At 44.1% G+C, this 25,329-nt stretch overlaps 2 protein-coding genes across 3 annotated transcripts in view; one reads left to right on the top strand and one right to left on the bottom strand.

Moving 5' to 3' along the window:
* Positions 1 to 25,329, top strand: part of PSMD12 (proteasome 26S subunit, non-ATPase 12) — a 376,293-nt gene that overhangs the window by 140,976 nt on the left and 209,988 nt on the right. The window lies entirely within an intron of this gene.
* Positions 1 to 25,329, bottom strand: part of PITPNC1 (phosphatidylinositol transfer protein cytoplasmic 1) — a 315,851-nt gene that overhangs the window by 117,517 nt on the left and 173,005 nt on the right. For both annotated transcript variants that reach the window (XM_063656481.1, XM_054459617.2), the window contains exon 4: positions 460 to 531. In XM_063656481.1, coding sequence (XP_063512551.1) covers positions 460 to 531 — 72 coding nt within the window. The remainder of the gene's footprint in view (positions 1 to 459; positions 532 to 25,329) is intronic.

Below are 25,329 nucleotides of genomic sequence, written 5' to 3'. Positions count from 1 at the left end.
AGCCACTGCACCGGGCCTGTATTTCCTTTTCTGTTCACACATACATCTGACTGTATTTCCTTTTCTGTGTACACATATCTTTGATTGTATTCCCTTTCCAAAGTAGATATTAATAGGCATTGAGAAGATGTGTACTCCGTCCAATGATCAGAAACCAAATCTTGGAGTTCCAAGTGCCCTGTCATCCTCTCCACCTCCATGACAATCACCCCAGGTCAGAGGCTTCTGCTCAGAGGCCCAGGGAAAGTACATAAAAACGAGAAGAAAGAAAAGCTAGACAACAAAAGAATTCCAGGGAAAAGTCCCAGGGAAACAACCCTCAGAAGCCAAAGGCCAGAACATCTCTGAGGTCCCAGGCACAGGTCCCACTGCTGGCCCTGGTCACAGAGGGGCTGCGAGAAGTGCTGTGATATTCAGAGCCCAAGAGGCGAGCGCAGCATGGAAGGAGGGGCTACTCACGGTGTCATTGCTTCCTTTGTTGTCCTCATACTTGGTTTCTATATGAATGGAGAATTTCGGCAGAAAGGAACACTGTGGGAGAAAAGCAAATTTTCATTAGCATAACATTTTTTCTCTCTTCCTATATTCAGCAGAGCTTCTGAATACTTTCCTGGCCATTTGGTTGCGAGCACCGTCCCGGAGCAGAAATGTTAAGATACTAAGTCAATATCCAAATTCAGACAAAGGAAAGCCGCCTTTAGGACCATGAACACAGTTTCATCCAGACAGAGGTCAGGCCACAGAGAATAACCAGCAATAGAGGGCAAGTCCCTGAAGAGGACATTTCCAAAAGGAATATGTTCTGTGACTCCTAGCATAAGCTTTAGAAAAGCAAACCCCCAAATCACGCCAGTTCCAGTTCTGGTGAGCTTACTTTTGGGGAGCAGCTACCATTGCCATTGCTGGATTCTTGGGGACCCAGCCTTAATCTTTATATAAATGCTCATATAACATTAGCAAGGGGATATAGGAGAACTTTAAAGTCATAGATTATTGAAGTCAGACAGACCTGGCTTTTATTTTTAATTTTTAAAACATAAATTTATTTTTAAAGTAAAATAAAAAATTTTTTTAAAAATTTATTTTAAATTTTAAATTTTATTTTTAATTTTTAAATTGTATTATTTTTTATCGTTTTGAGACATGGTCTTGCTCTGTCGCCCAGGCTGGAGTGCAGTGGTGCGATCTTGGCTCACTGCAACCTCCACCTCCCGGGTTCAAGTGATTCTCATGCCTTAGCCTCCGGTGTAGCCCGGCTAATTTTTGTATTTTTAGTAGAGATAGGGTTTCTCCATGTTAGCCAGGCTGGTCTCAAACTCCTGAGCTCAAAAGATCTGCCCGCCTTGGCCTCCCATAGTGCTGGGATTACAGATTACAGGCGCCCGGCCTTCTTTTTATTTTTATTTTTGAGACAGAGTCTTACTTTGTCACCCGGGCTGGAGTGCAGTGGTGTGATCACAACTCACTGTAACCTTGACCTGTGGGCTCAAGCGATCCTCCCGCCTCAGCCTCCCAGGTAGCTGGGACTACAGCTACAGCTGTGTGCCACCATACCTGGCTGATTTTTAAAAATTTTTTTGTAGAGGCAAGGGTCTCTCTATGTTGCCCAGGCTGGTCTCCAATTCTTGGCCTTACGTGATTCTCCCGCCTCGGCCTCCCAAAGTGCTGGGATTACAGGCATGAGCCACTGCATCCGGCTGAGACCTGGCTTTTAATATGTAATTTGGATAAGTCATTTAACTTCTCTGAACCCCAACAGAGTTAAAACAGGAATAATAATTATTACCTAAGAGTGACACTGTGAGGGTTAAATATTAATAAAATGATGTTTTAAAAATGTATAGTACTGAGCAGCAAGAATGCATTCAGCAGACAGCATCCATGGGTAGAAACTGAACCAGAAAAGGCAGCCCCTGTCTTTGTCTTTGTCCACACGAGGGACAGAAACCCCAAATGCAACCCAACCCTACAGCCCCAGTCTCGCTGAGTCAAGTCCTATGCATTCAGTAGATGTGAAGGGTTAAGGTGGCTTGAGAAGAGAATTTTGATGGATGTTGGTGTAACCACACTCTAGCTAGCCCTAAGCTGGGCATTAACTTTCTTGGCCACCAGAGGTGGGATTGATGGCTAATGGGCAAAATGACCCAGCACCTCCATTGGGATCTGTGGGTGTTGGGGAAACCAGACTTGGCCTGATAGCATCATAGTCCCAAGAGGCTGGATCCCTTATACATGTTTCCAGTACTCATATACTGTCTATACCAGACACTGCTACAAATGCTCTGATGCTTTCACTCATTTATTCCTGGCAACAACCCCGTGAAGGAGGTACTATTACCATCCCCTCCCCGCTTTAAAGATGAGGAGATGGAGGTGCAGAGAGGGTAAGTAAATGGCCCACAGTCTCATGCGGCCACGTGGCCGGGTCCCAGTGTCCATACTCTTCACCATACTGAATGGTTCTCAAAGAGGAGTTTCTGGACCAGCTCCAGCAGCCCAGAATTGTTAGAAATGCAAATACTTGGCCAGGCACGGTGTGGCTCATGCCTGTAATCCCAGCACTTTGGGAGACCAAGGCGGGGATATCACCTGAGGTCAGGGGTTTGAGACCAGCCTGGCCAACATGGTGAAACCCCATCTTTACCAAAAATATAAGAATTAGCCAGGTGTAGTGGTGTACCACTGTAATTCCAGTTACTTGGGAAGCTGAGGCACGAGAATCGCTTGAACCTGGGACGTGGAGGTTGCAGTGAGCTGAGATCGCGCCATTGCACTCCAGCCTGCGCAACAGAGTGAGACTCAGTCTCAAAAAAAAAAGAAAGAAAGATAGAAATGCAAATTCTTCAGCAGACCAACTAAATCAGAAACTCTGGAGGTGGGGTTCAGCAATCTGTTTACCAAGCCCTCCAGTGCATGCTGAGACATGCTCAAACTGGAAAACCACCTGGCTATAGCACACACATGCTTCAGCTGCACAATGACCATGCTCCCCTTTCAGCCCAGCTGAGACCCCTGGTGGCACCTGCACGAGAAGGCAGAGGCCTGGGACGTGCCATCGATAATTCTCCTGACATCACATGCCAGGGCGCGTTCAGCACGCATCTGTCTTAATCTGAGGGAAACAAGGGATCTGAACCGTGACTAAGGAAACACGGAAACAATCAATCCCAGTAATTGCCTTTATGGAGAACGAGGCCCTGTGATTATTCATTAACACCTTCTCTGCTGTCTCCTCTCAAACTTCTCACTCCATAACCGCTGCCCTTACACCCGGGTCCAGGTAGCACCAAGGAGCAGCTGCTCATCTCAAATGAAGACGCTGGAGGACTCAGAGCCCCAAAGCAGACACGGGAACATGGGGGAATGCCCTGGCTGAGACCCTCTTAGACATGACAAGCCTTTAGATAAATCGATTTTGTATTTTTTATCCCATAATTCACATGAGAGTCAATCCAAGCAGTGGGGAGAGAACAGAGTTGTGGAGCGTGGGTGTGGGTCTCGGTGCGCTGGAGTGGAACACTGCGAGGAGTTTTTACCCACTGAACCTCTAAACCACTTAGCTAGCCCAACACATGAATTTTAGTATTTACATATTAAACCCAATTATGAAATGCAAAACTCCCATGCAAATTAGCAGATGTTGTTATTTTTGAGTGGGGACTTTGGTTATTTTCACATCAGAATGGCAACCTTGCCACGAAGCTAGGAGTAGTGCACCTGGCTTCAGTGGGGTGGCCAGAGAACAGCTCCTGGTAACTCCAAGCGGGTCAGTACTTTCTCCTTCGGCAGGGGGTTGGGGCTGATAATCCCCTTGGGATGTCTGATGACTCGTTCTCAGAGCCCTGGGGTGTGCGGGTGTCTTGAGTTAAAATCAGAATTATCTGTGGCTCTGGGCTTCTTCAGTGCTGTCACTGAAATCTCTCTGGGGTGATGTCCATGTTAAGATAACCTTCTGCCTCCCCCATGCAGGCTGGTTTCTCCAAAAATCCAGCCCACTAATCCTAGCGGAAGCTTAGCTTTAAAGCAAGGTCTTTTATTTCTTCCTGATTGGCTCCCTGTTATATCTCACCCACTGATCTATCCTAAATCCCTTCCCCTCTCAAGGTCCCTTGCCTGGGTTCACCCTTTCTCCCCTCTCCCTCGCAGCTGATCACTTTGAGTCATAGTTTAATGAGGACACGAACCGCATGATAGAAACACTGACACATCCCTTTCCTCCATTACAAATCTGCTTATTTCTTTACGTTTCTTATTCTTTGTGAATCCGAGAAAGATATATCCTCCTCTTTTTCAGCGGAGAAATAATATAATGAAAAGCACTGAGACATCAGAGCCAGCTGACTTGGGCTCAAATCCAAGATGTATTAACCTGGGCAAGTTATTTTACTGTTCTCAGCCCCAGTTGCCCCAGGTGGAGAATGGGGACAATCCTTCTCCACTCTGTAGGAATGTTCAGAAGATCAATGAGATCACACAGCTAAACCCCAGCACAGTGACCGGCACATAGTAGGTGCACAGTACAAATTATTTGTAAGCTCTTCTCCGGAACCTTGTTTCATTGATTATTTGTGTCTTTTCCCTGCTTCCTTCCCACAGCCTAAAAATATAATGAAAAGAGACATAGTCTTAAAAAATAAATAAGCACAAAGTTCCCTTGATCCTATTTCTTCCCCCATCTATAATCAATTCCTTATCTGTCTCTGTCTTCGTAAAAAAACTTATTAAAAGAGTAGTCAGTGGCCGGGCGTGGTGGCTCATGCCTGTAATCCCAGCACTTTGGGAGGCCGAGGTGTGTGGATCACCTGAGGTCAGGAGTTCAAGACCAGCCCGGCCAATGGTGAGACCCCATCTCTACAAAAATACAAGAATTAGCTGGGCATGATGGCAAATGCCTGTAATCTCAGCTACTCGGGAGGCTGAGCGGGAAGAATCGATTGAACCCGGGAGGCGGGGGTTGTAGTGAGCTGAGGTCGCGCCGCTGCACTCCAGCCTGGGCGACAGGGCAAGGCTCCATCTCAAAAAAAAAAGAGTATTCAGTTTCAGTGCTTCCTGTCTCTACTTTTTCCACCTCCCACCTGATCATCAAAGGATTTCCAAAGCAGCATCACTCTTCCATTTGCACCCTGGAGACCTCTCTACACTGCAATATGACTGAGCAACTCCTCCATCCTGAGCAGCAGTTCAGCCTTCTCTTCCCTCCTCCACTCCTTCCCTGCAGGAGATCCCTCAGGTCCTACCCTACCTACAGCCTCTTTTCTTGATCCAAACCCTCCTCCCTGGTGATCTCATCTGCTTCTGACTTTTCATGATTTTTTTCTTTTTTGGCAGATGCCTCCCAAATCAACATCTCAAATTCCAACTCCTCTCACATTTCCAGGTGCCCACTGGCCATCCCCAACAAAGACCCTACAGGTTCATCAAACTTGAAAGGTCCGGACTGAACGCGAATGTTTCTCCCTGACTGTACTGGTACTCTAGAGTTATCGTAGCCAGTTCCACAAACTGCGTGGCTTAAAACAGCAGCAATTTATTCTCTCACAGTTCTGGAGGCCAGAAGCCTGAAACCAAGGTGTTTGGCAGAGCCATACTCCCTCTGAAGACTCTGGGAGAGAATCTGTCCTTGTCTCTTCCAGCTGTTGGTGGTACCGGGAGTGGGTGCATCACTCCAGTCTCTGCCTCCGTCTTTACATCCCCTTCTTCCCTCTGGGTCTCTGTGCTCTCTTCTCTTCTTACGAGGACAAAAGTCACTGGATTTGAACCCACCCTAAATCTAGGTCCACTCCCCCTTCCCTGGAAAACTTCCTGCTGTCAGGTCTTTTATTTTTTTTGGCCCATGGTACTCTCAGCCCGAAATTTCTTTCCTAAATCTTACTCAAAGACCATCTCAAGTACCACTTCGGAATGATTATCCCACGCATGCTGGCAGTATTCTGTTTGTCCCTTTATCACAGCACGTATCTCCTTTGTCACCATTACCATTAGCTATCTGTGTCCCAGGCTCACCAACCATGTGGTAAGCTCACACTCTAACAGGAGGGTGCCCCCCTAATACCAGCACCACTTGGAATGGTGCTCATCAAAGTCACCCCCCTTCTTCTTTACCCCCCTGCTTTACCCAGCTTCTTCAGGTGTTAAATCATCTCCTTTAGTTTAGGTTTGCTCAAATAATGCTTTCTGTAACTAAGACTTTTGCTTCCACTAGGAATATATCATCTAACCTAGTCATTCTCAATTTCAATGGGAAGACGGGAACCCCACTTTCCAACCCTGGAGTTTTTCTCAAAATATGCACTGTTCCCTAAAGATCCTGATAAATGTCCTCGGGTGGAGGGATTCTATATCACCGAGGGATCTGTCAGGAGTGTGGGGGTGGAAAAAATGTTGGGAACCCTGATGTAACCACACCTGAACTTTGTTCCAAGAAGAGAGACACTAGGGTTGTCAGCCATTGGCTAAAACAGAAAAAGATGTCTAAGGGCTGCTGAAGCATCCAGTGTTATCTAAGGAACAGTCATTTGGAAATGCTGAATGTCTAAAGTCCCATTTGGCCCACAGCATATGAACGAAAGACTGAAAAACCCACCACAGATGGCCTCCAGAGTCCCAGCCACTGGTGCGCACATCCTGTGTAATCCTTGCCTTCGGGTGTGAGCAGGACCTGGGGATATGATGGGCTGTCACTCCCCTGGTTGCCCCTCAGAACCTTCAAAGGGAGCACAGCTTTTGATTGATAGCAAAAAGATAAGACAGTCAGTCAGTCCTGGGACTCTGTCTCAGTATACCAGACTTCACTTTAGAAAAAGCAGAGATTCTTCTGTTGGCTTTGAAGTTGTGAGATAGCCACGTGGATAGGACCCAAGAGAGGTCTACTGGGAACTGAGAGTGACAGCCGGAGAAGAACCAGCTAGAAAACGCGACCTCCGTCCTACAACCACAAGGAATGAATCCTGCCAACCACCAGTGAGCCTGGAAGAGGACCCTGCATTTCTGGTGAAACTAGAACCTTGGTTGATGCCTTGATTTCTACCTGGTGAGTCCCTGAGCCAAGGACCCAGCTAGCCTCGGTTCCAACTCCTGACCCATGGAGACTGCAAGATGACAAACTTGTGTTATTTTTCTTCTCTTTTCTTTTCTTCTCTTTTTTGAGACAGAGCCTCATTCTGTTGCCCAGGCTTGAATGCAGTATAGCTCAGCTCGCCGCAGCCTTGACCTCCTGGGCTTAAGCAATCCCCCACCTCAGCCTCCTGAACAGCTGGGACCACAGGCATGCACCACCACACCCAGCTAATTTTTTTTATTTTTAGTAGAGATGAGCTCTCACTGTGTTGCCCAGGTTGGTCTCAAACTCCTGAGCTGAAGCGATCCTCCAACCTCAGCCTCCTAAAGTGCTGGTATTATTGGCATGAGCCATTGCACCCAGCCACTTGTGTTGTTTTAAGTTGCTAAATTTGCGGGAGATTTGTTACACGGCAAGAGAAAACCAACACAACACCCAGCCTGCTGGCTGCCTTCTTCCAAATCACCCATCTGGTTTTCATCTGAGTAAAGCATCACTGACTTTGAGGTTCAAGCATGTGCAGGGGAAGGGGGAATTGGTGCTTTTTCTGACATTAGTTCCACCTATGATGCCACCTGCTTTGTCAATCAATGGCCACTGCTTATTGCCCAGGGTGATATTTACTAGTAACTGATGTCAGCAAGCTTGTCATTATCTGGTGTCCAGATGCAGCAGCAGGCACCTAACCCACAGAGAAGGAGCATGATGATTTAGTAGGAAAAAAAAAATACAGGTTTTTGGAGTAAAACAGACTTCAGTTCAAACCGCAGCTTCTTTTCCAACAAACTGTGTGACTTGGGGCAAATTCACGAATCCCTCTGAGCTTCAGTTTCCTCATCTATCAAATGGAGACAATTGCAACCTCAAAGCTGTGAGGTGAGAATGAAAAGAGATAATGAATGTCCAGGGCCAGGCAGCAGCTGGCAGATGCTGGAGAGATGTTGGTCCACTCCATTGTACCCTCCTAGGCAATGTGGATGAGAAAGCTGAGCTGGGGTCAAAGGCAGATCCTCCACTATGAAGATGCAAGGATGCAGAGGCTTCCGGAAAGGCACCCATAGGACACCTAATGGCTCCTTCCCATGGCAAGGAAGGCAGCCAAACCACAGAGCAGATCTGGGCTCTTCCGGACTTACTCTGAATCCCTGACCTGCTCTGCTGCTGAGGAAATGTCACCACGTGTCCCAGGCTCCATCCTTGGCAGCTCCCTTCTTCTGGGCAGGTGCCCCTTCCACTGACCTTTTCTCTGAGCTTTCCCTTGACCCCCTGCTGACTTCATGCAGGGAACAAAAACTCTACCAGGGTCTCCGTGAACTCTTTTCTTTCCTAGATCTAAAGGGTGCACGTCCGCTGGTTCACTCAGCCCAATCGCCAAAACCACGGCTCAAAGAAGTTAAGAAACAGAAGCATAAAACAGAAGTTGGGAACCCTTGAGGCCACAGAGGTGACCCTGCTTACAGGCAGAGGGGGAGGCAAAAAACCACGCCTGTCCCTGGAGCCTGGGGGAAATCAGTGAGTCATTTCTGTCCCTCTCCACCTCTTCTTCCTCCTCTGGGCTCACTCCAGGTCTGGAACCCTCTTTCTCACGAAAAATCTTTTCTTTTTTATCTCTCTCTCCCTCTTCTCGACTAAAGGCACAGCTTGGCAGGGAGAATAAAGCAGAGAAAGAATCATAGAAAATATTCACTTAATTACATCCAGTGTTTAATTTGCCCCAACCCCCTAAAAACAGTAGCAGTGTCAGGAAGAAGTCAGGGAATCAAGGCAGGAGCTCTCCTATCATCTCATCTTTGATTTTCTAGCTTAGAGCCACCTAAGCCAGAGGAATCTTACAGGTGTTGCTGCCATCTGCTCCCTGCCATGACCCTCTTCCTTTTATCTGGTGTCTAAGCATCTATAATTGGCCTTCCAAACCCAATGGAATCCACCAGGATGAACCTCTTATTGAAAAGTGATATTCTGGTACCTGTAAAACCTCCAGCACCTAAAACTCAATGTGCAGAAAAAGTGACGGTGGAACATTTAAATGCATCTACTTGTAGCTTTTGGAAGTGATTGGGGGATCTGCAGTGGGGATGAAGAACGCCAGGAAAGACAAGTGAGGTTTCTGGGTCTCTGCAAGAATAATTTCCAGACACAAGCCCTCCCAGGTTCAGTGTTGGGAAATGAAAGCAGCATATGCAAAATGCACGGCAGAACTGAATTTCCAATTCACTACAGACATGCTTTGGAAAACATGAAAGAGCTATTTTTGGTCCAGTGATTGATTAGGGTTGCTATGGCAATAAGAAACACTTACAGGAACAAAATGAAATGTAAGCAAACCAAAGACTTAAAGAGAAAGGGTCAGACACATTGCGGATTTCATAGTCAGTTTCTGGGTGGTGCTGGCGGCCCTTACTTCTGTCTTAGCACCTGCATAGGGAGAGAGACGATGGTGGCTGCAGTGAATGGGGGCCCTGGGGATGGGTCTGAGGCTCTCTAGGGCACTGCACTTCAGAAGCAGGAAGTGCGAAACTTCTGGAAGAATGTGCACCGCTCACTTTGAAGATTGTCATTATTGTCATCAAAGGATACTGTATTTCCACAGCACCTAGCCTGTGGCAAAAATGTAAGCTAAAAGGTATTAATCCTACCCTATCCCACTTTGCAATGTAAAATAAAAATAAAATAAAAATAAAAATATTCTCTATGACAGTACATTTCTAAGACCTACTTAATGATACCTCATTTGCTGGGCTTGTTAAAAACAGATTCCAGCCCTCTCTCCTGATGCCTTGCTTTCAGTAAGTAGGTAGATTCTGGGAGCCCACCCCCAAATTGAGGAGCTGTTTCCCCCTTTTCCCCCCAAAATATAGCTTTACTATTCAGGAGGCAGAGGCAGGAGGATCACTTGAGCCCAGGAGTTTGAGGCTGCAGTGAGCTATGATCACACTACTGCATTCCAGCCTGGGTGACAGAGCAAGCAAGAACCCATCTCTAAAAAAATAAAATAAAATAAATAAAAAATAGCTTTATTCACATACCATGTAATTCACCCATTTCAAGTATACAAGTTAATGGTGTTCAGTATATTCAGAGTTATACAACCATTATGACAATCTAATTTTAGAACACTTCCATTACCTCCCAAAGAAGCCCTGTATCCATCAGCAGTCACGTCCCCATTCCTGCCTACCTGCGGCACCACGTTGTACGCAACCCCTAATCTACTCTGTCTCTAAGATTTGTCTATTCTATACATTTCCTACAAATGGAAGTGTATCATATGTGGTCTTCTGTTCCTGGCTTCTTTCCCTTAGCATGTTTTCAAGGCTCATCCATGTTCTAGCATGTATGGGTACTCCATTCCTTTTTCTGGCTGAATAATAGTCCATTGTATGGACATACCACATCTGATTTCTCCATTTATCAGTTGATGAACATTTGTTTCTATTTTTTGGCTACTATGAACAATACTGCCACAGCTATTCTTGTGCAAGTTTTTGTCTGGATTCCTTTCTTTCTTTCTTCTTTCTTCTTTTCTCTTCTCTTCTCTTTTCTTTCTTTCTTTCTTTTTGAAATGGAGTCTCACTCTGTTGCCCAGGCTGGAGTGCAGTGGCATGATCTTGGCTCATTGCAACTTCCGCCCCCTGGGTTCAAGCGATTCTCCTGCCTCAGCCTCCAGAGTAGCTGGGATTACAGGCACCTGCCACCACATCCAGCTAATTTTTGTATTTTTAGTAGAGACGGGGTTTCACCATGTTGGCCAGGCTGGTCTCGAACTCCCGACCTCGTGATCCACCCACCTCGGTCTCCCAAAGTGCTGGGATTACAGGTGTTAGCCACTGTGCCCAGCCATGTTTTCATTTCTCTTGAGTGTATACCTAGAGTGGAATTGCTGATCATACTGTAACTCTATGTTTAACCTTCTGAGGAACTTCCAGACGGCTACCCCATTCCAAAGTGGCTGCACCCTTGCACATTTCCATGAGCAGTGTAGGAGAGTTCCAATTTCTCCACCTCCTTGATAGCACTTCTTGTTGCCCAGGTACTTCTTTTTTTTTTTTTTGAGATGGAGTCTCGCTCTGTTGCCCAGGCTGGAGTGCAGTGGCGCAATTTCGGCTCACTGCACGCTCTGCCTCCCAGGTTCACGCCATTCTCCTGCCTCAGCCTCCTGAGTAGCTGGGACTATAGGCACCTGCCACCATGCCTGGCTAATTTTTTGTATTTTTAGTAGAGACGGGGTTTACCATGTTAGCCAGGATGGTCTCGATCTCCTGACCTCATGATCCGCCTGCCTTGGCCTCCCAAAATGCTGGGATTACAGGCGTGAGCCTCCGTGCCTGGCCTGCCCAGGTATTTCCTAACTCTGAGAGGTTCTGGGATACCTTTGGGTCAAAATGACCATCCAAAGGAGACCTGGCCAACATTCCACACATCCAGTGAGGGACAGACACAACCCAATACAGAGGTTATAATGACAATAGTGTTATACTGTCCTTCCTGTCAACAGGCACTGGACCGAGTATTTGATACATATTAGTTCATCTATTAACTCATTAACCCTCATACATCCCCATTTTACAGATGAAGAAACAAAGGCACGGAAAGGTCCAACAGTGTGCTCTAAGTCACACAACAAATGCATAGAGGAGATGGGATTCAAGCCAGGCTATCTGGCTCTGACATGCATGCTTGTGATCTCATGCTGACTCTTGAGTATCAGGAAATCATGGAAGTGCTTCCAGGGAAGCAGAGGTTGAAAGCACAGGCTTTGCTTCTCAGTATGTGCTGTGGCCACTAACAGCAGAGAAAATATGTGCGTGTGAATCTGTCATATGATAGACGTGCCTTGCTTCAAACAAACCCAAATCAGGAAAACCAGGAGTTACTCAAAAGATATATTACGGAAATAATTATTCATTTCAGAAATTCATTGGTACTCCTTTAGATGCCGAAATACCCTAGTACCTTGAAAACACAATAATTTTCAAAAACTGAACTGAAATATAATGGCTTAGGTTAATTCTTATTATGAAAGTGCTTTTAAAAACAGGTCCAGGCCCTGTGCGGTGGCTCACGCCTGTAATCCCAGCACTTTGGGAGGCTGACGTGGGTGGATCACTTGAGGTCAGGAGTTTGTGACCAGCCTGGCCAACATGGCGAAACCCTGTTGCTACTAAAAATACAAAAATTAGCTGGGCGTGGTGGTGCACACCTGTATTCCCAGCTACTAGGGAAGCTGAGGCAGGAGAATCGCTTGAACCTGGGAAGCAGAGGTTGCAGTGAGCCAAGATCACACCACTGCACTCCAGCCTGGGTGACAGAGCGAGCCCCTGTATCAGAAAACAACAAACAAACAAAAAACCTTGCCCAGAACTCCAGCATGAATTCTCAGATGTGAAAAAAATTACAAATAAACACATGTTCATTAACCGTATTGTTGGTCCTATAAAAAAACTTGGAAACAAGTCAAAGTTCACCAGTAGAAGGCTGGGTAAGTACATTGTGATCGACTCTAAAACCATTAAAAAAACAAAGTGTAAAACAGGATAGCCCCATTTTTGTAAAAAGAAAAAGAAAGTAGACTAGTATCCACACTGAAATACATGGAAAAACTAGTATACACATCGAAAAACATGGAAAACTAGTATACACACTGAAAAACATGGAAAAACTAGTATACACACTGAAAAACATGGAAAACAAGTATACACACCAAAAAACATGGAAAATTAGTATACACACCGAAAAACACAGAAAACTAGTATACACAATGAAAAACATGGAAAACTAGTATACACACTGAAAAAACATGGAAAAACTAGTAGACACACCAAAAAAACATGGAAAACTAATATACACACCAAAAACCATGGAAAACGAGTATACACACTGAAAAACATGGAAAACTAGTATACACACCAAAAAACACAGAAAACTAATATAGACAGTGAAAAACATGGAAAACTAGTATACACACCAAAAAACACAGAAAACTAGTATAGACACCGAAAAACATGGAAAACTAGTATACACACCAAATAACACAGAAAACTAGTATAGACACTGAAAAACATGGAAAACTAGTATACACACTGAAAAACATGGCAAATGAGTATACACACTGAAAAATATGGAAAAACTAGTATACACACCGAAAAACATGGGAAACAAGTATACACACTGAAAAACATGGAAAAACTAGTATATACACTGAAAAACATGGCAAACGAGTATACACAGCGAAAAATATGGAAAAACTAGTATACACACCAAAAAACATGGGAAAATATTCTCATGGAGGAGAGTAGTGGAAATTATGAAGTTCTTTTATTTTCTGTGGTATAGATTTTTATAATGCTTGGATGTTACAATAAATATCTACTATTTTAGTACGCAGAAAAAATTTAAATCCAATTTAAAAATGAGTGAATACATCAATGACATCCCAGAGTAACTATATTATCTTACAGGAAGTCACAAGGTTTTCCAAAAATTCTTATAATTTAATCTACTTTAACTTAAAGAGGAGTATGTTATAAAGAACACTATGACGGTTAATTTTAGGTGTCAATTTGACTAGATTAAGGAATACCTAGAAGCCTAGTAAAGCCTTATTTTAGGTGTGTCTGTGAGGGTGTTTCCAGAGACTGTCATGTGAGTTGGCATGTACTAGGTGAGGAAGATCCATCCTCAATGTGGGTGGGCACCATCCAACCTGCTGAAGGGCTGGAGAGGACCAATACAGAGGAAAGGCAAATGTATGGATCTATCTGCTGGAGCGGGGACACACTCCTCCCCTCCTGTCCTTGGACAACGGCTCCAGGCTCCTCAGCCTTTGGACTCCAGGACCTACACTCGCGGCTCCCCTGGTCCTAAGCCTTCTGACTTGGACTCAGCCACACTGCTGGCACCCCAGGGTCTCCAACTTGCAGGTGGGCTGTTGTGGGACTTCTCAGCTTCCCTAATCACGTGAGACAATTTCCCTAGCAAATCCCTTCTAATCCATCCATCCATCCATCCATCCATCCACCCAATCTACCTATCTAATCTATCTTTTTATCTAATCTGTCTACCTATCTAATCTATCTATCCATCTATCTGTTAATATCCATCCATCCATCCATCCAATCTACCTATCTAATCAATCTATCTAATAATATCTATCATCTATCTATCCATCTACTTAATCTAGCTATCTATCTATCTTATCTATTAATATCTATCAATCATCTATCTATTCATCCATCTATCTAATCTACATATCTAATCTATCTATCTAATCTACCTATCTAACCTATCTATCCACCCACCCATCTCTCTCTCTCCCCACATCTCCCCCACCATTGATTCTGTGTCTCTGGAGAACCTTGACTAATATAAGCACCACTAAGTGGACAGAGGAGTTGCAAATCTGTTAAGTTTGGGAACTGCTGCTTCAAGTGGTTCCTGTCTCACATACATCACACTTATTCATGGTCTTCAGAATAGGGCCGGAGCTGAGAGATGTTACAGTTCAGTAGTTTTCAAACCATTTTAACTGGCATCAGAGTTCTTTCTTTAAATAAAATATTAGGGACAGAATGGCCACTGAGATCTGTCCACGGAAAATCCTGGACCTACAGGAGGACAGTTTGAAAACCACTCATTGAGAAGAACCCTCAGCCCAGTAACTCAATGCTTTATTCCTGTTCACCAGCCCAAATTCTTCCATGTCTGAGAGCAGCACTTTACAACGGGCCTAACATCAAGAAAGTTAAATGGAAGAGTCGAGCTGGCTTGGGGTTGATGTAGTATTTACAGGCTTTTAAAAGATAATTTCCTTTTAGCTTTTATCTGGAATTCAATGCATTCTCCTCTTGCCATCTTGTTCCAACAGTATGTAAAACGTGTTCCCTGCTATCCACGAGCATGAAATTCTATACAGACTTGACTTTCTCTCTAATGGAGTTCCCTGTAGATGACATCGATTCTCTGGTACTGTATTCTATATTGTCATATTAACTGTGCTCCAAGGCCACCTTGGGAATTGCAACTTGAGATGGGATCATTAATAAAACTAGATTTGCAAGTGTTTCCTCTGTTCACCAACAGGAGACTCACATCCAGAATGTTCCACAGTGCTAATGAGGGCAGGCATAGAGTTTACGGCTTATTATCTTCCAGGACTCTGGGGCTGGAGCTACTGGAAAATAAATGAGGAAAGCCCATGTTGCTTGAAAAGTAGAAGAAAGTGGATGATAAATGTGTATACAGACAGTTGGTAGAACCTAGATCTTAAAATACCTTTCAGCTTCCTTTATTCATTAAAACATTTTTATCTCCCCATTTTGATAGAAATTTTACCCCATGCTTGGAAGGCAAAATATAAATTTCTGTTTTGTGCACAGAAGATCTTTAATACACACATCAATTTCAAAAAGGTAAATGTCTGGCCATCACCCTCTACTCAGAACCTTAGTTATCATACAGGCAAAGATGCAAAGGAAATAAGGGGAGATATTTGAGCTCCCTTCGCCCTTCTGGTTTCTGAGGGCTACGTATGACTTTAGATACAGATAAGGTGGGTGGTTATGGTGACAGGGTAGCTGGAGAAAAAAATTGCAAAGAAGATAGTTCCACAAAAGTGAGAAGAGGAACTCAAGAGGAGAAAAAAAAAGTAGAATTTTAAAGGAAAAAGGAAAGGAAGAAAAGGAATTGCATGTAAATAATAGAGACGAGGATGAATCAGAATGACTTCCTAAATATATGCTGCATAGGAAGAAAAATGTGGCCAAGAGGAATGGTGGGACCTGAAAGAGATGTGGAGGAGGGTGAGAGGAAGGGACTGTGTGGAAGGCAGAGCTCCGAAACACAGCCGGAAAACAGCTGCTTGTATTCCAGCTACAGCATGGAAATGCACGCAGGCCTCTCCGCTGCTCCTCACCAGCCCGCACCCTACACAGAGGCTTCTGTTCATTCATTAGTTCATTCACTCATGGATCCTCTTCCCGTCCTCTGACATGCTGAGTAATAGCAACTCACTAGGAAAGCAAGGCCAGAAGGGAGACAGAGCCGAAGAGATGAATGAAAGCATGTTTTCTGAATGGGGGATGGTTTGCTACCCACTTGCACTTCTAGGATAATCATGCAGGGAAACGAAATTCAGGCTCATACGATCTAGGGCTGGACTTCTCAAGGCAGAAATAAGCAGAGGATGCTCGTGAATACTGATATCTACATACCATAATGGCAAGACAAGAATTTAAAGAGACAGGGAGACCACATCAAATAAAAAGAATCGCATGTAAATAACAGAGATAGGGCCAGGCGTGGTGGCTCACGCCTGTAATCCCAGCACTTTGGGAGGCTGAGGCAGGAGGATTGCTTTAGCCCAAGAGGTCAAAATTAGCCTGGGCAACATAGCGAAAACCTGTCTCTATGTTATAATTAAAAATAATAACAACAGAGATGGGAATGGATCAGTGTGACTTCCCAAATACAGGTGAGCATATGGCCAGGTAGGAAACTTTCAGACAGCAAGGCTTCTCAGTTATAAATGGTTAAGAATCATCCCTCTTCACCAACCCAGCAAACTCTCACTTAAGAAAATAGTACCAATATTTAAAATTCTGAACTGAAAAGATGTATCAACACCTGTCTAGACAGTAAAGAAATACATACTATCGTGTAGTTCATATTATCTTACTGATCAAAAAGATCAAAGACCTCAGGGAAATTTTGCATTCCTTTTTTTTTTTTTTTTGAGACAGAGTCTTACACTGTCAATCCAGGCTGGAGTGCAATGGTGAGATCTCGGCTCATTGCAACCTCCGCATTCCGGGTTCAAGTGATTCTCCCGCCTTAGCCTCCTGAGTAGCTGGGATTACAGGCACACACCACCACGCCCGGCTAATTTTTGTATTTTTAGTAGAGACGGGGTTTCGCCATGTTGGCCAGGCTTGTCTTGAACTCCTGACTCAAGTGATCCGCCCACCTCGGCCTCCCAAAGTGCTGAGATTACAGGCATGAGCCACCATGCCCGGCCTTTGCATTCACTTTAATCCCTGAAATATACTATGTTGGTATACCCATAGTCATACTGTTTATTTTTACAGAAAGAAATCTGCCCACAAAATCTTTGCAGTTGTATTCTGCAGATCTCAACAACTGAACTGAACACAACTCCACAGACATTTGTAAACTGCAGAAGGGAAATCAAATTTTTCAGTAATGCAAGTGGAAAATAAACAACAAAGAAGAAAAGGAGAATTTCTTAGTAAAATCTTCTACCAAACATTCCCTTAAACAACTCTGTTTTCTCTGCTGATTGCCCTCTGTAAAGTCATTTCGAGTGGTGTTAAAAAAAATGCAAACAATTTTAAAATGTTATGGTTTGTTACAGTAGAGCCGTGTGTTCTATCACCTACTCTCTCCCCTCGAAATGGCTGAATTAATTTTCTCTGAAGTCCAAAGAAGAGCTTGGGAACAGCTAGAGCAAGTGGAAACGGGATAATCTGAACAAACAAAACTGGCTGTTTCAAAGCTCCTGCTTCACCAGGCACTAATTGGGTTGCTGAGATGTAGAGGGAAGCTCTGGTCCCACACAAGGGCAGCGGTACATCTGTGAATAGGCTGGTTTGCAACTGACTCACCCGTACAACCAGTTCATTTTCTAAATGGAAACAAATCCAAATGCACAAACCCACTGCCATCCCAATGTACTGCTGACTTTGCTGTGTGGTTGAACAGAACTGACTTTGCTTGAAAAGGAACTTATGGGTTCTGTGTCACCTGATTCTAAAAATAAAACACTTCCATTACTGTTGGGCATTCTTCAAAAAACTTTGGTATCTGAGTAACAGTCATCTTCAGGCAACACATTAGCTCACTGAAATTTAGAAGAAAATAACATTTACTGAAATAGAATTGATCCACTGGCATAGTTAGTGGGCAAATAATGGCTCTGACCTGAAGAGAAGTTTCTGGAACACCTCTAAATCTTAAAAGATTGGCCTTGCAAAACCCAAGATCCCTTGGACAAATAAGCTTGGGAAATGTTGCATGCCACAGCTCCCTTTGGAGATTCACAATGTACATTAGAATAGGAAAGGCTCTGAGAAGTCCTGTAATTATAAAATCTGTTTAGCTCTGTATAGCCCATCCCTTACTTAATGGGCTGTGCACCATCTTGAATGGTAGTTATAAATGGTTCTAGACTGCTTCCATCTAAATTCTCTAGAACCGTGAAGATTTTTGAGCTTGGTCGTTCTGGCTCTATTATGACATTGGCCTCACACAATCTTCTTTGTTTTGGGGGTTTTTTGTTTGTTTGTTTTTTGTTTTTGAGACAGGGTCTTGCTCTGTCACCCAGGCTGGAGTGCAGTGGCGTGATCCCGGCTCACTGCAACCTCCACTTCCTGGGTTCAAGGTCAGCCTCCCGAGGAGCTGGGATTACAGGCATGCGTCACCATGCACAGCGAATTTTTGTATTTTTAGTCGAGACAAGGTTTCGCCATGTTGGCCAGGCTGGTCTTGAACTCCTGACCTCAAGTGATCCGCCTATCTCAGCCTCCTGAAATGCTGGGATTACTGGCATCAGCCACCACACCTGGCCTTACTGTCCTCTTCTCCACGAGGGTGCTTTTCAGGCCCGTGCCTAATTGCTGCCTTGCTCATCAGTGCCCCCAACTGGAGGACTGTTTCTTTGGCCTGGTCCCTAAAAAAAGGATACTTCCCTTTGTCTAAAAAAAAATCATGTACTGCACTAAATACCGAGGGTTAATTGTGATACATAGATAAAAGTTATTTCCTAACCTGCTAACTCCTGGCTCCATGGCCTCAAAGAAGGGACTCTTAGGGACTTTCACCCTCTTAGCTTACATCGTAGATGAGATAGCCAGATTTTTTTCTTTAATTTCCTAACAAGCCCAATCCTAGAGGTCTGGTATAATAAACGTAATCTTCCCTGGACTTGTCCCTGTGTTCGTAGTTGTGAAATACAGTGGTTTATACTGCTCCTCGGCTGGGACTCAGGGGAAGGTGCGGGGAAGAAAGGCTTAAGAAGGGAGACAGGGCTTGTGAGGAATGGGGGTCACTGGTCTCTAAACACAGCACCCATCAGCTCTTTGGATTACTGGGGGAGCTTGATAAGGCCCAGACTGTGAGTGCAATTCCTATCCCAGATAGTTTAGTGGCTTTCAGAAAAATACCTCACTCTCCCCATGGCCACTCCTGGGCAGATGACACTGGTTCACCTGGGGTGACTGATGACAGACTCTCAGCTGTGAGCAGCCTTTCCTCTCTTTCTTGGCTGTTCTAAACCAGCCCTGAGTAATCTGTCTTTCCTAGTGGCTCAATACGATTTGAGATTCTCATGAAAGAGTCATTTCATCCTCCCTGGTCTGTTGCAATTTTATTTTTCCACCTCTTTCATCTAAATAATTTAAAATGTTGAGTAACATTGACAACCCATCTGCCTTTGCTTCTGTCATTCCAACTAACACAAAGGTGCATCCCATTTCTCCTCTTTTATGGATTCTTATTAAGAGAGATGCCGGTGGAGAGGGGTGGTCACAGCCGCAAAATATATGCACCAACTGTATACTCTAGGTCCCTGCTATCAATTTCCTATAACTGGAGTTTTCAAATTCCTACAAACAAGAAGAAAATCCTTTGTTCTTCATTAGTACCAAGGCTGATTTGATACTGCTGACTTATGCTCATCTAAAAGCGCAGACTTTTTTTTGTTTTTTTTAGCTCTAGAAAAACAAAATCAACTCCTTTGGATGGCAGCCAGTCTCCTCAGGCACCTTTCTCTGCAGACTTTACCAACTTCAGAAGAACCCACCAGTTTGGAAGAACTGGTTGAATGGTCTGTCCTCTGTGAAACTGTCATTGTGTTGTTCTTTGTTTACTGTATAATTAATTTTTTTTTTTCCCCCATAAGCAAGCTAAAGATGTTTTTCCCACTTCCTGGGCAAATGGCATTTCCACATAATTCTAAACACACGCAGTCACTCACAGTGATGAAAAAGCTCTTATGTCTTGATAATTGTGATAGTGCTGAAGCCCTAGATGACTCTAAATAGGTTTCTTTGCCTGGGCTTTGTCACGAATGAGGGCAGCATGAGGTCTGAGTAATAGGCTAAACAGTCAGATATAAGACCTAGGGGATCCTAGTATAGACATCCTCGTGCTCTGGACTAATGCTTTCCAAGAAGAGACATTGGTCTGGAGGTTTCTGAGCCCTCGGGGCTGCCTCTCTAAGGAAAGGAAGGGCACCGTGATCCTAACTGGGGCTCTGACCTTGGGGAAGTTTTGCTTTGGGGTACAGAACAGGAACTATGGAGCTTGGGAAAGACAGCAAGAAGAGGTATTTAGGATTAAAGGATCAGGGGATAAAGAGCACAATTCAAAAGCATTTAAAACAGGAAAAAAAGACTAAGGCAATTGAAAGCATCTGTCATAAATCCTGGGTGCAGACTCTGTAGTCAGAGTCAAGGGTGGGTTCTGCCACCAGGGCTGTCGTGGGCAGAGAGCGTGAGAACACGGCTGAATCTGAGTCAAGAGGTGGCAGCTTCAAACCGCACACTGCGGGCCCGGAGGACTGCACTAGAGCCAGAGAGAAAAATCCGGATCCCCTTGTCACCAGGGAGATGGAAAGAAAAGCTGTCCTATATTTGGGATGGAAAATAAAAGTGAACTAGCCAGGAACAATGTGACCTCCTCACAGAGAATTAAATCTAGACCTTGACCTGACATTGAAAACACCACGACCTGCCCTCCATCCATGCGTCCAGGTGGCCAGGATCCACTTCCATCACTTGCCCACTAGGCCCGGAAGGAGCATGCTATGGGCCGAACTGTGTCTCCCCCAAATTCCTATGTCGAAGCTGTAATCCCCAATGCAATGGTGTTTGGAGGTGGGATTTTGGGACCTAATCAGGTAGGGATGAGGTCATGAGGGTGGGGCCCTCATGATGGAATTAGTGCCCTTCAAAGACGAGACCTGAGAACTTGCTCTGTCTCTGCCATGTGAGGGCATAGCAAGAAGATGGCCACGTGCTTACCAGGAAGACAGCCCTCACCAGGAACCCAGTCAGCCAGCACTTTCAGCCTCTGCAACTGTGAGAAATAAATGTCGGCTGCTTAAGCCCCCAAGTCTGTGGTGTTTCATTAGAGCAACATGAGCTAACACAGAACAGGCCTCTGCAGGGGGAGTTGTACTGTACCCTTCAGGTCCAGCCCAAATGCGACCTTCTCTGAGAAACCTCCTCATATTTCTCCCTGGCAGAATCCCTCTCTCCTTCCTACAATCCTCTGTCTGCACTTCAACTCTAACACTTACACGCAACACAGGTCTTCCTTAAAATGCTGACAGTTATGTATTCATCTGCTACCACTTAATTTTCCCCAACTCTGCCTAGCTCGTTCCATTCCACCTCCTGAGCCAATCCTAACTGAAACAGGAAGGCTCTTAGAGTGGTCCCATCAGTGCATTTGACTGTTGGTCTCAGATGTGTCCATTGAGCTGGACAAGCTCTGAGCTGAGCTGCCAGCAGAGATTCAGACCAGATGGCTAAATCTCTGGTCTGGCCTTAGAGTTCCTATGGCATGTCAATTGCAGGATGGGTTCCCACGTTATACACTTCCGGCCCCTTCCCTTCCCTTCCCTTAGGCCCATCAGTGTGCCCTGTTCTCAAGACTGATTTTTGTACTTGAGTCTCTGAGACCAGCTCTTCCACACCACCATCTCTCTCCCATAAGGTTGCCAGACAAAATATGAGACAACAATCTTTTGGCATAATTACGTCCCATGCAACATGTGGGACATTCTTATACTAAATATTATTTACTGTTTATCTGAAAATTCAAAGTTACCTGGACATTCTGTATTTTCACTTACTAAGGTTGACAACCTTATCTTGCCAGCACCATGATGCTGAGTAACCTCCTTGAGTGCTGTGTACTTTTCTTCCTGTCTCCCCCACTGGGGACTGTAGCCCTGTCCCCAAAACTCAAGGCCCCAATGCAGAGGCCAGCACACTTCCTTTCACATTGCAACTGCTTTATCTGGTTGGATTCCCCAGAGCCATTGATTCTGCCGTCTGCTGAGGTCTGAATCTCTGCTGGCAGCTCAGCTCAGAGCTTATCCAGCCCAATGGACAGGTCTGAGGCCAGCTTGTTTCCTTGGCTAAGTCCCCTCTTGCCTCCAGAAAAGCCCAGGACTTGCTGATGACTGCCAGGCTTTGACTGGAATGTCCAGCTATTTCCAACCAGATTGTGACCCCAAATGGCAGAGATAATTGCTCAGTTATGCCACCTAGCATGATGTTTTGTACCTCACTGATGCCTAATAAATGACCGTTAACTTAATTTTTTAATTTTTTATTTTTGAGACGGACTTTCACTCTGTTGCCCAGGCTGGAGTGCAGTGGTGTGATCTCAGCTCACTGCAACCTCTGCCTCCTGGGTTCAAATGATTCTCCTGTCTCAGCCTCCCAAGTAGCTGGGATTATAGGCGCCTGCCACCACACCCAACTACCTTTTTTTTTTTTTTTGTATTTTTTGTAGAGACAGGGTTTCACCATGTTGGCCAGGCTGGTCTGGAACTCCTGACTTCAAGTGATCCACCTGCCTCAGCCTCCCAAAGTGCTGGGATTACAGGTGTGAGCCACTGCACCCAGCCCAAAGTCTATCTCTTGATGATTATGCAGTTGCTAGAAGCAATGGAACTAGGGGGTAGTGTTGGTGGTAGGGAACCATTTAATTACCTGCTGTATACAGGCAGTGTGCTAACAGCTTTATATTTAGGGTTGGCAAAGTAGCCTGGGGGACAAATTTGACCTGCTGCCTGGGCAAATATGACCATGCTAATTTGTTTACATACTATCTAAGGCTGCTTTTGCAGTGACAGAGACTATATGACTCACAAAACAGAAAACATTTACAATATGACCCTCTAAAGAAAATGTTTTCCAATCCAAGGGTAGACCACTGAATCCTTCCGCTAATATCTCTAGGAAGGAGGGATTATTCTAATTTCAGAAAAGAGGAAACAAATTCAGAAAAGTTAAGATGCTCATTCTAGAGCAAAGGTTCCCCTGCTTCTAAAATTTTACATTTGCATTTTGCCATAAAATTGCCTCTTTTTTCAAAGTTAGGGACATTGCGGGGGGAAATACTATATATATTCCTATCATTTCAAAAAAGAAAAGATATTTTAATATCCGAGTATGATGGGATATAATTACCAACAGTACTTTGGATGAAATAAATTTAATGTTATGAAAATCTCTGAATACTATTCCTGTTTTTTCTTCATTCTGCAGAGGACTGGTGAGAACATAGTCAAGGACCAGCGTGAATTCAAGAACTGGCAGTTGGGAGCCACTCGCTTAGGAATTCTGGCAGTGAGTGGCAAAACCAGAGGACAGCCAAGCCTTTCTGACGCCAAAGCCTGTGCTGGGACCATTTATCTATCTAGAATTTGTGTGTTCATTCTGTCACTCAATAACTGTTGACTGAGTACCTACTATGCTCCTGCCCAGGGCATGACAAATCATTTTCTTCCATTTCTCTCACCACCTCTCCATCCTTTGGCTATTTGGATTGAAACCAAAAACTCAACTCTTAACACAGCTCGGAAAATCGTAACTATTAGCCAGGCGCGGTGGCTCACGCCTGTAATCCCAACACTTTGGGAAGCCAAGGTGGGCGGATCGCCTAAGGTCAGGAGTTTGAGACCAGCCTGGCCAACATGGTGAAACCCCATCTCTACCAAAAATAAAAAAATTAGCCGGGCGTGGTGGTCCACACCTGTAATCCCAGCTACTTGGGAGGCTGAGGCAGGAGAATCGCTTGAACGCGGTAGGTGGAAGTTTCTGTGGAGCCAAGATCTTGCCACTGCACTCCAGCCTGGGTGATGGAGTGAGACTCCATCTCAAAAAAAAAAAAAAAAAAAAAAAAAAAATCGTAAACTATTTTCTTGTTGTGATAGGTTGACCTGTTAGCTGCTTGGGAAAATGATCTAAATGAAAATACCACAACACAATGATATTATAGGTTCTGTCTCTTTTTCTTTCAGTCTAAGTAATAACCCTAGAGGCTCTTAGGAGAAGAAGAAATTTTATCAAGCCATAGCGACTGCCCAACCCAGATCTCTGCTGTGCAAAATAGTTTGCACATGTGCCTCTTCACTTTCAAGCTTCTCCAACAAGGAATCAGGACACAGTACATGAGTAAAAGCCCCACCTTCCATCGATAACTACCATCATCTCTTTAATATCACGTTGCTAGAAACTGTTCTTTTATTATAGTGAACTATCACCAACAAAGCAGTCAAGCTATTTAAAAATTACAAGCAAAGGCTGATTACATAAAGTGACTATCAAGGCACTTTAAATTAGGATTCACATTCTTGAACAAATGAGAACATTCAAATTATTGCATTATATATAACGATGCAATAGCCTACATTTAAGTATTTCTGACTCTGAATTATTCCCCTTTTTAATTATTACGTTGATAAGACAAGTAATACAAGAGATATTCCAATTACTCCACTGATCATAGACAGAATGTTTAAAAATAATTAAATGGAACTTACTGTGTATTCTGTTTCCACATGTTCATTTGAAGAAGAGGGGAAAGAAAAAAGAGACAAAAGGTGATTTAGATCATGCTTATATGCAATATAAAACCACAGAACTAACAAATACTGATGAACTATAATTACAAAAGATGTACTAATGAAACTTTCATAAATACTGAATGTCTCCATGTTTGCACTGAAATTCTTTCATGATACTTATGTGGTTGGGCAGATAAGAACAGTAAGACAAGATTCAATTAGCCTATAGGCCTGTGGCTAATTAAAAACCAAACAGTCGGCATTATAAAAGCAAATGAAAGACTAATAATTCCAGTAGAGTATTTCATTAACCACAAAGGAAATCTTTTAAGTGGAAAAGCAGCTTTTGTAACCAATAAGAAGAGCTTGTTATTGATGATGTTGAGGTGGGATTTCAAATTTTGGTATGTTTGAGGGCAGGAACCAAACCTGAGTTTTTTTGGCCAAAGTTTCTAGGACAGTATTCAGTACAAAGAGTTTATTGTCATCACATTGCAAGTGAGAGGGAAACTGACCTTAAATATTTTCATATTATCTAATAGCAAAGGAAGTCATCTGGGGGCAAAGAGAGATCCAACAGAATCTTTTATACAAATTATAGTCAAAATTTGGAGTGGTAAAAACAAACAAGTCATAATAAGCAACTTGTTTATAGACAAATTATACCCCTAAA

This window comes from Pongo pygmaeus, chromosome 19 (assembly GCF_028885625.2).
Source record: "Pongo pygmaeus isolate AG05252 chromosome 19, NHGRI_mPonPyg2-v2.0_pri, whole genome shotgun sequence".
Lineage (NCBI taxonomy): Eukaryota > Metazoa > Chordata > Mammalia > Primates > Hominidae > Pongo > Pongo pygmaeus.
This window is presented reverse-complemented; position numbering and strand designations above follow the sequence as displayed.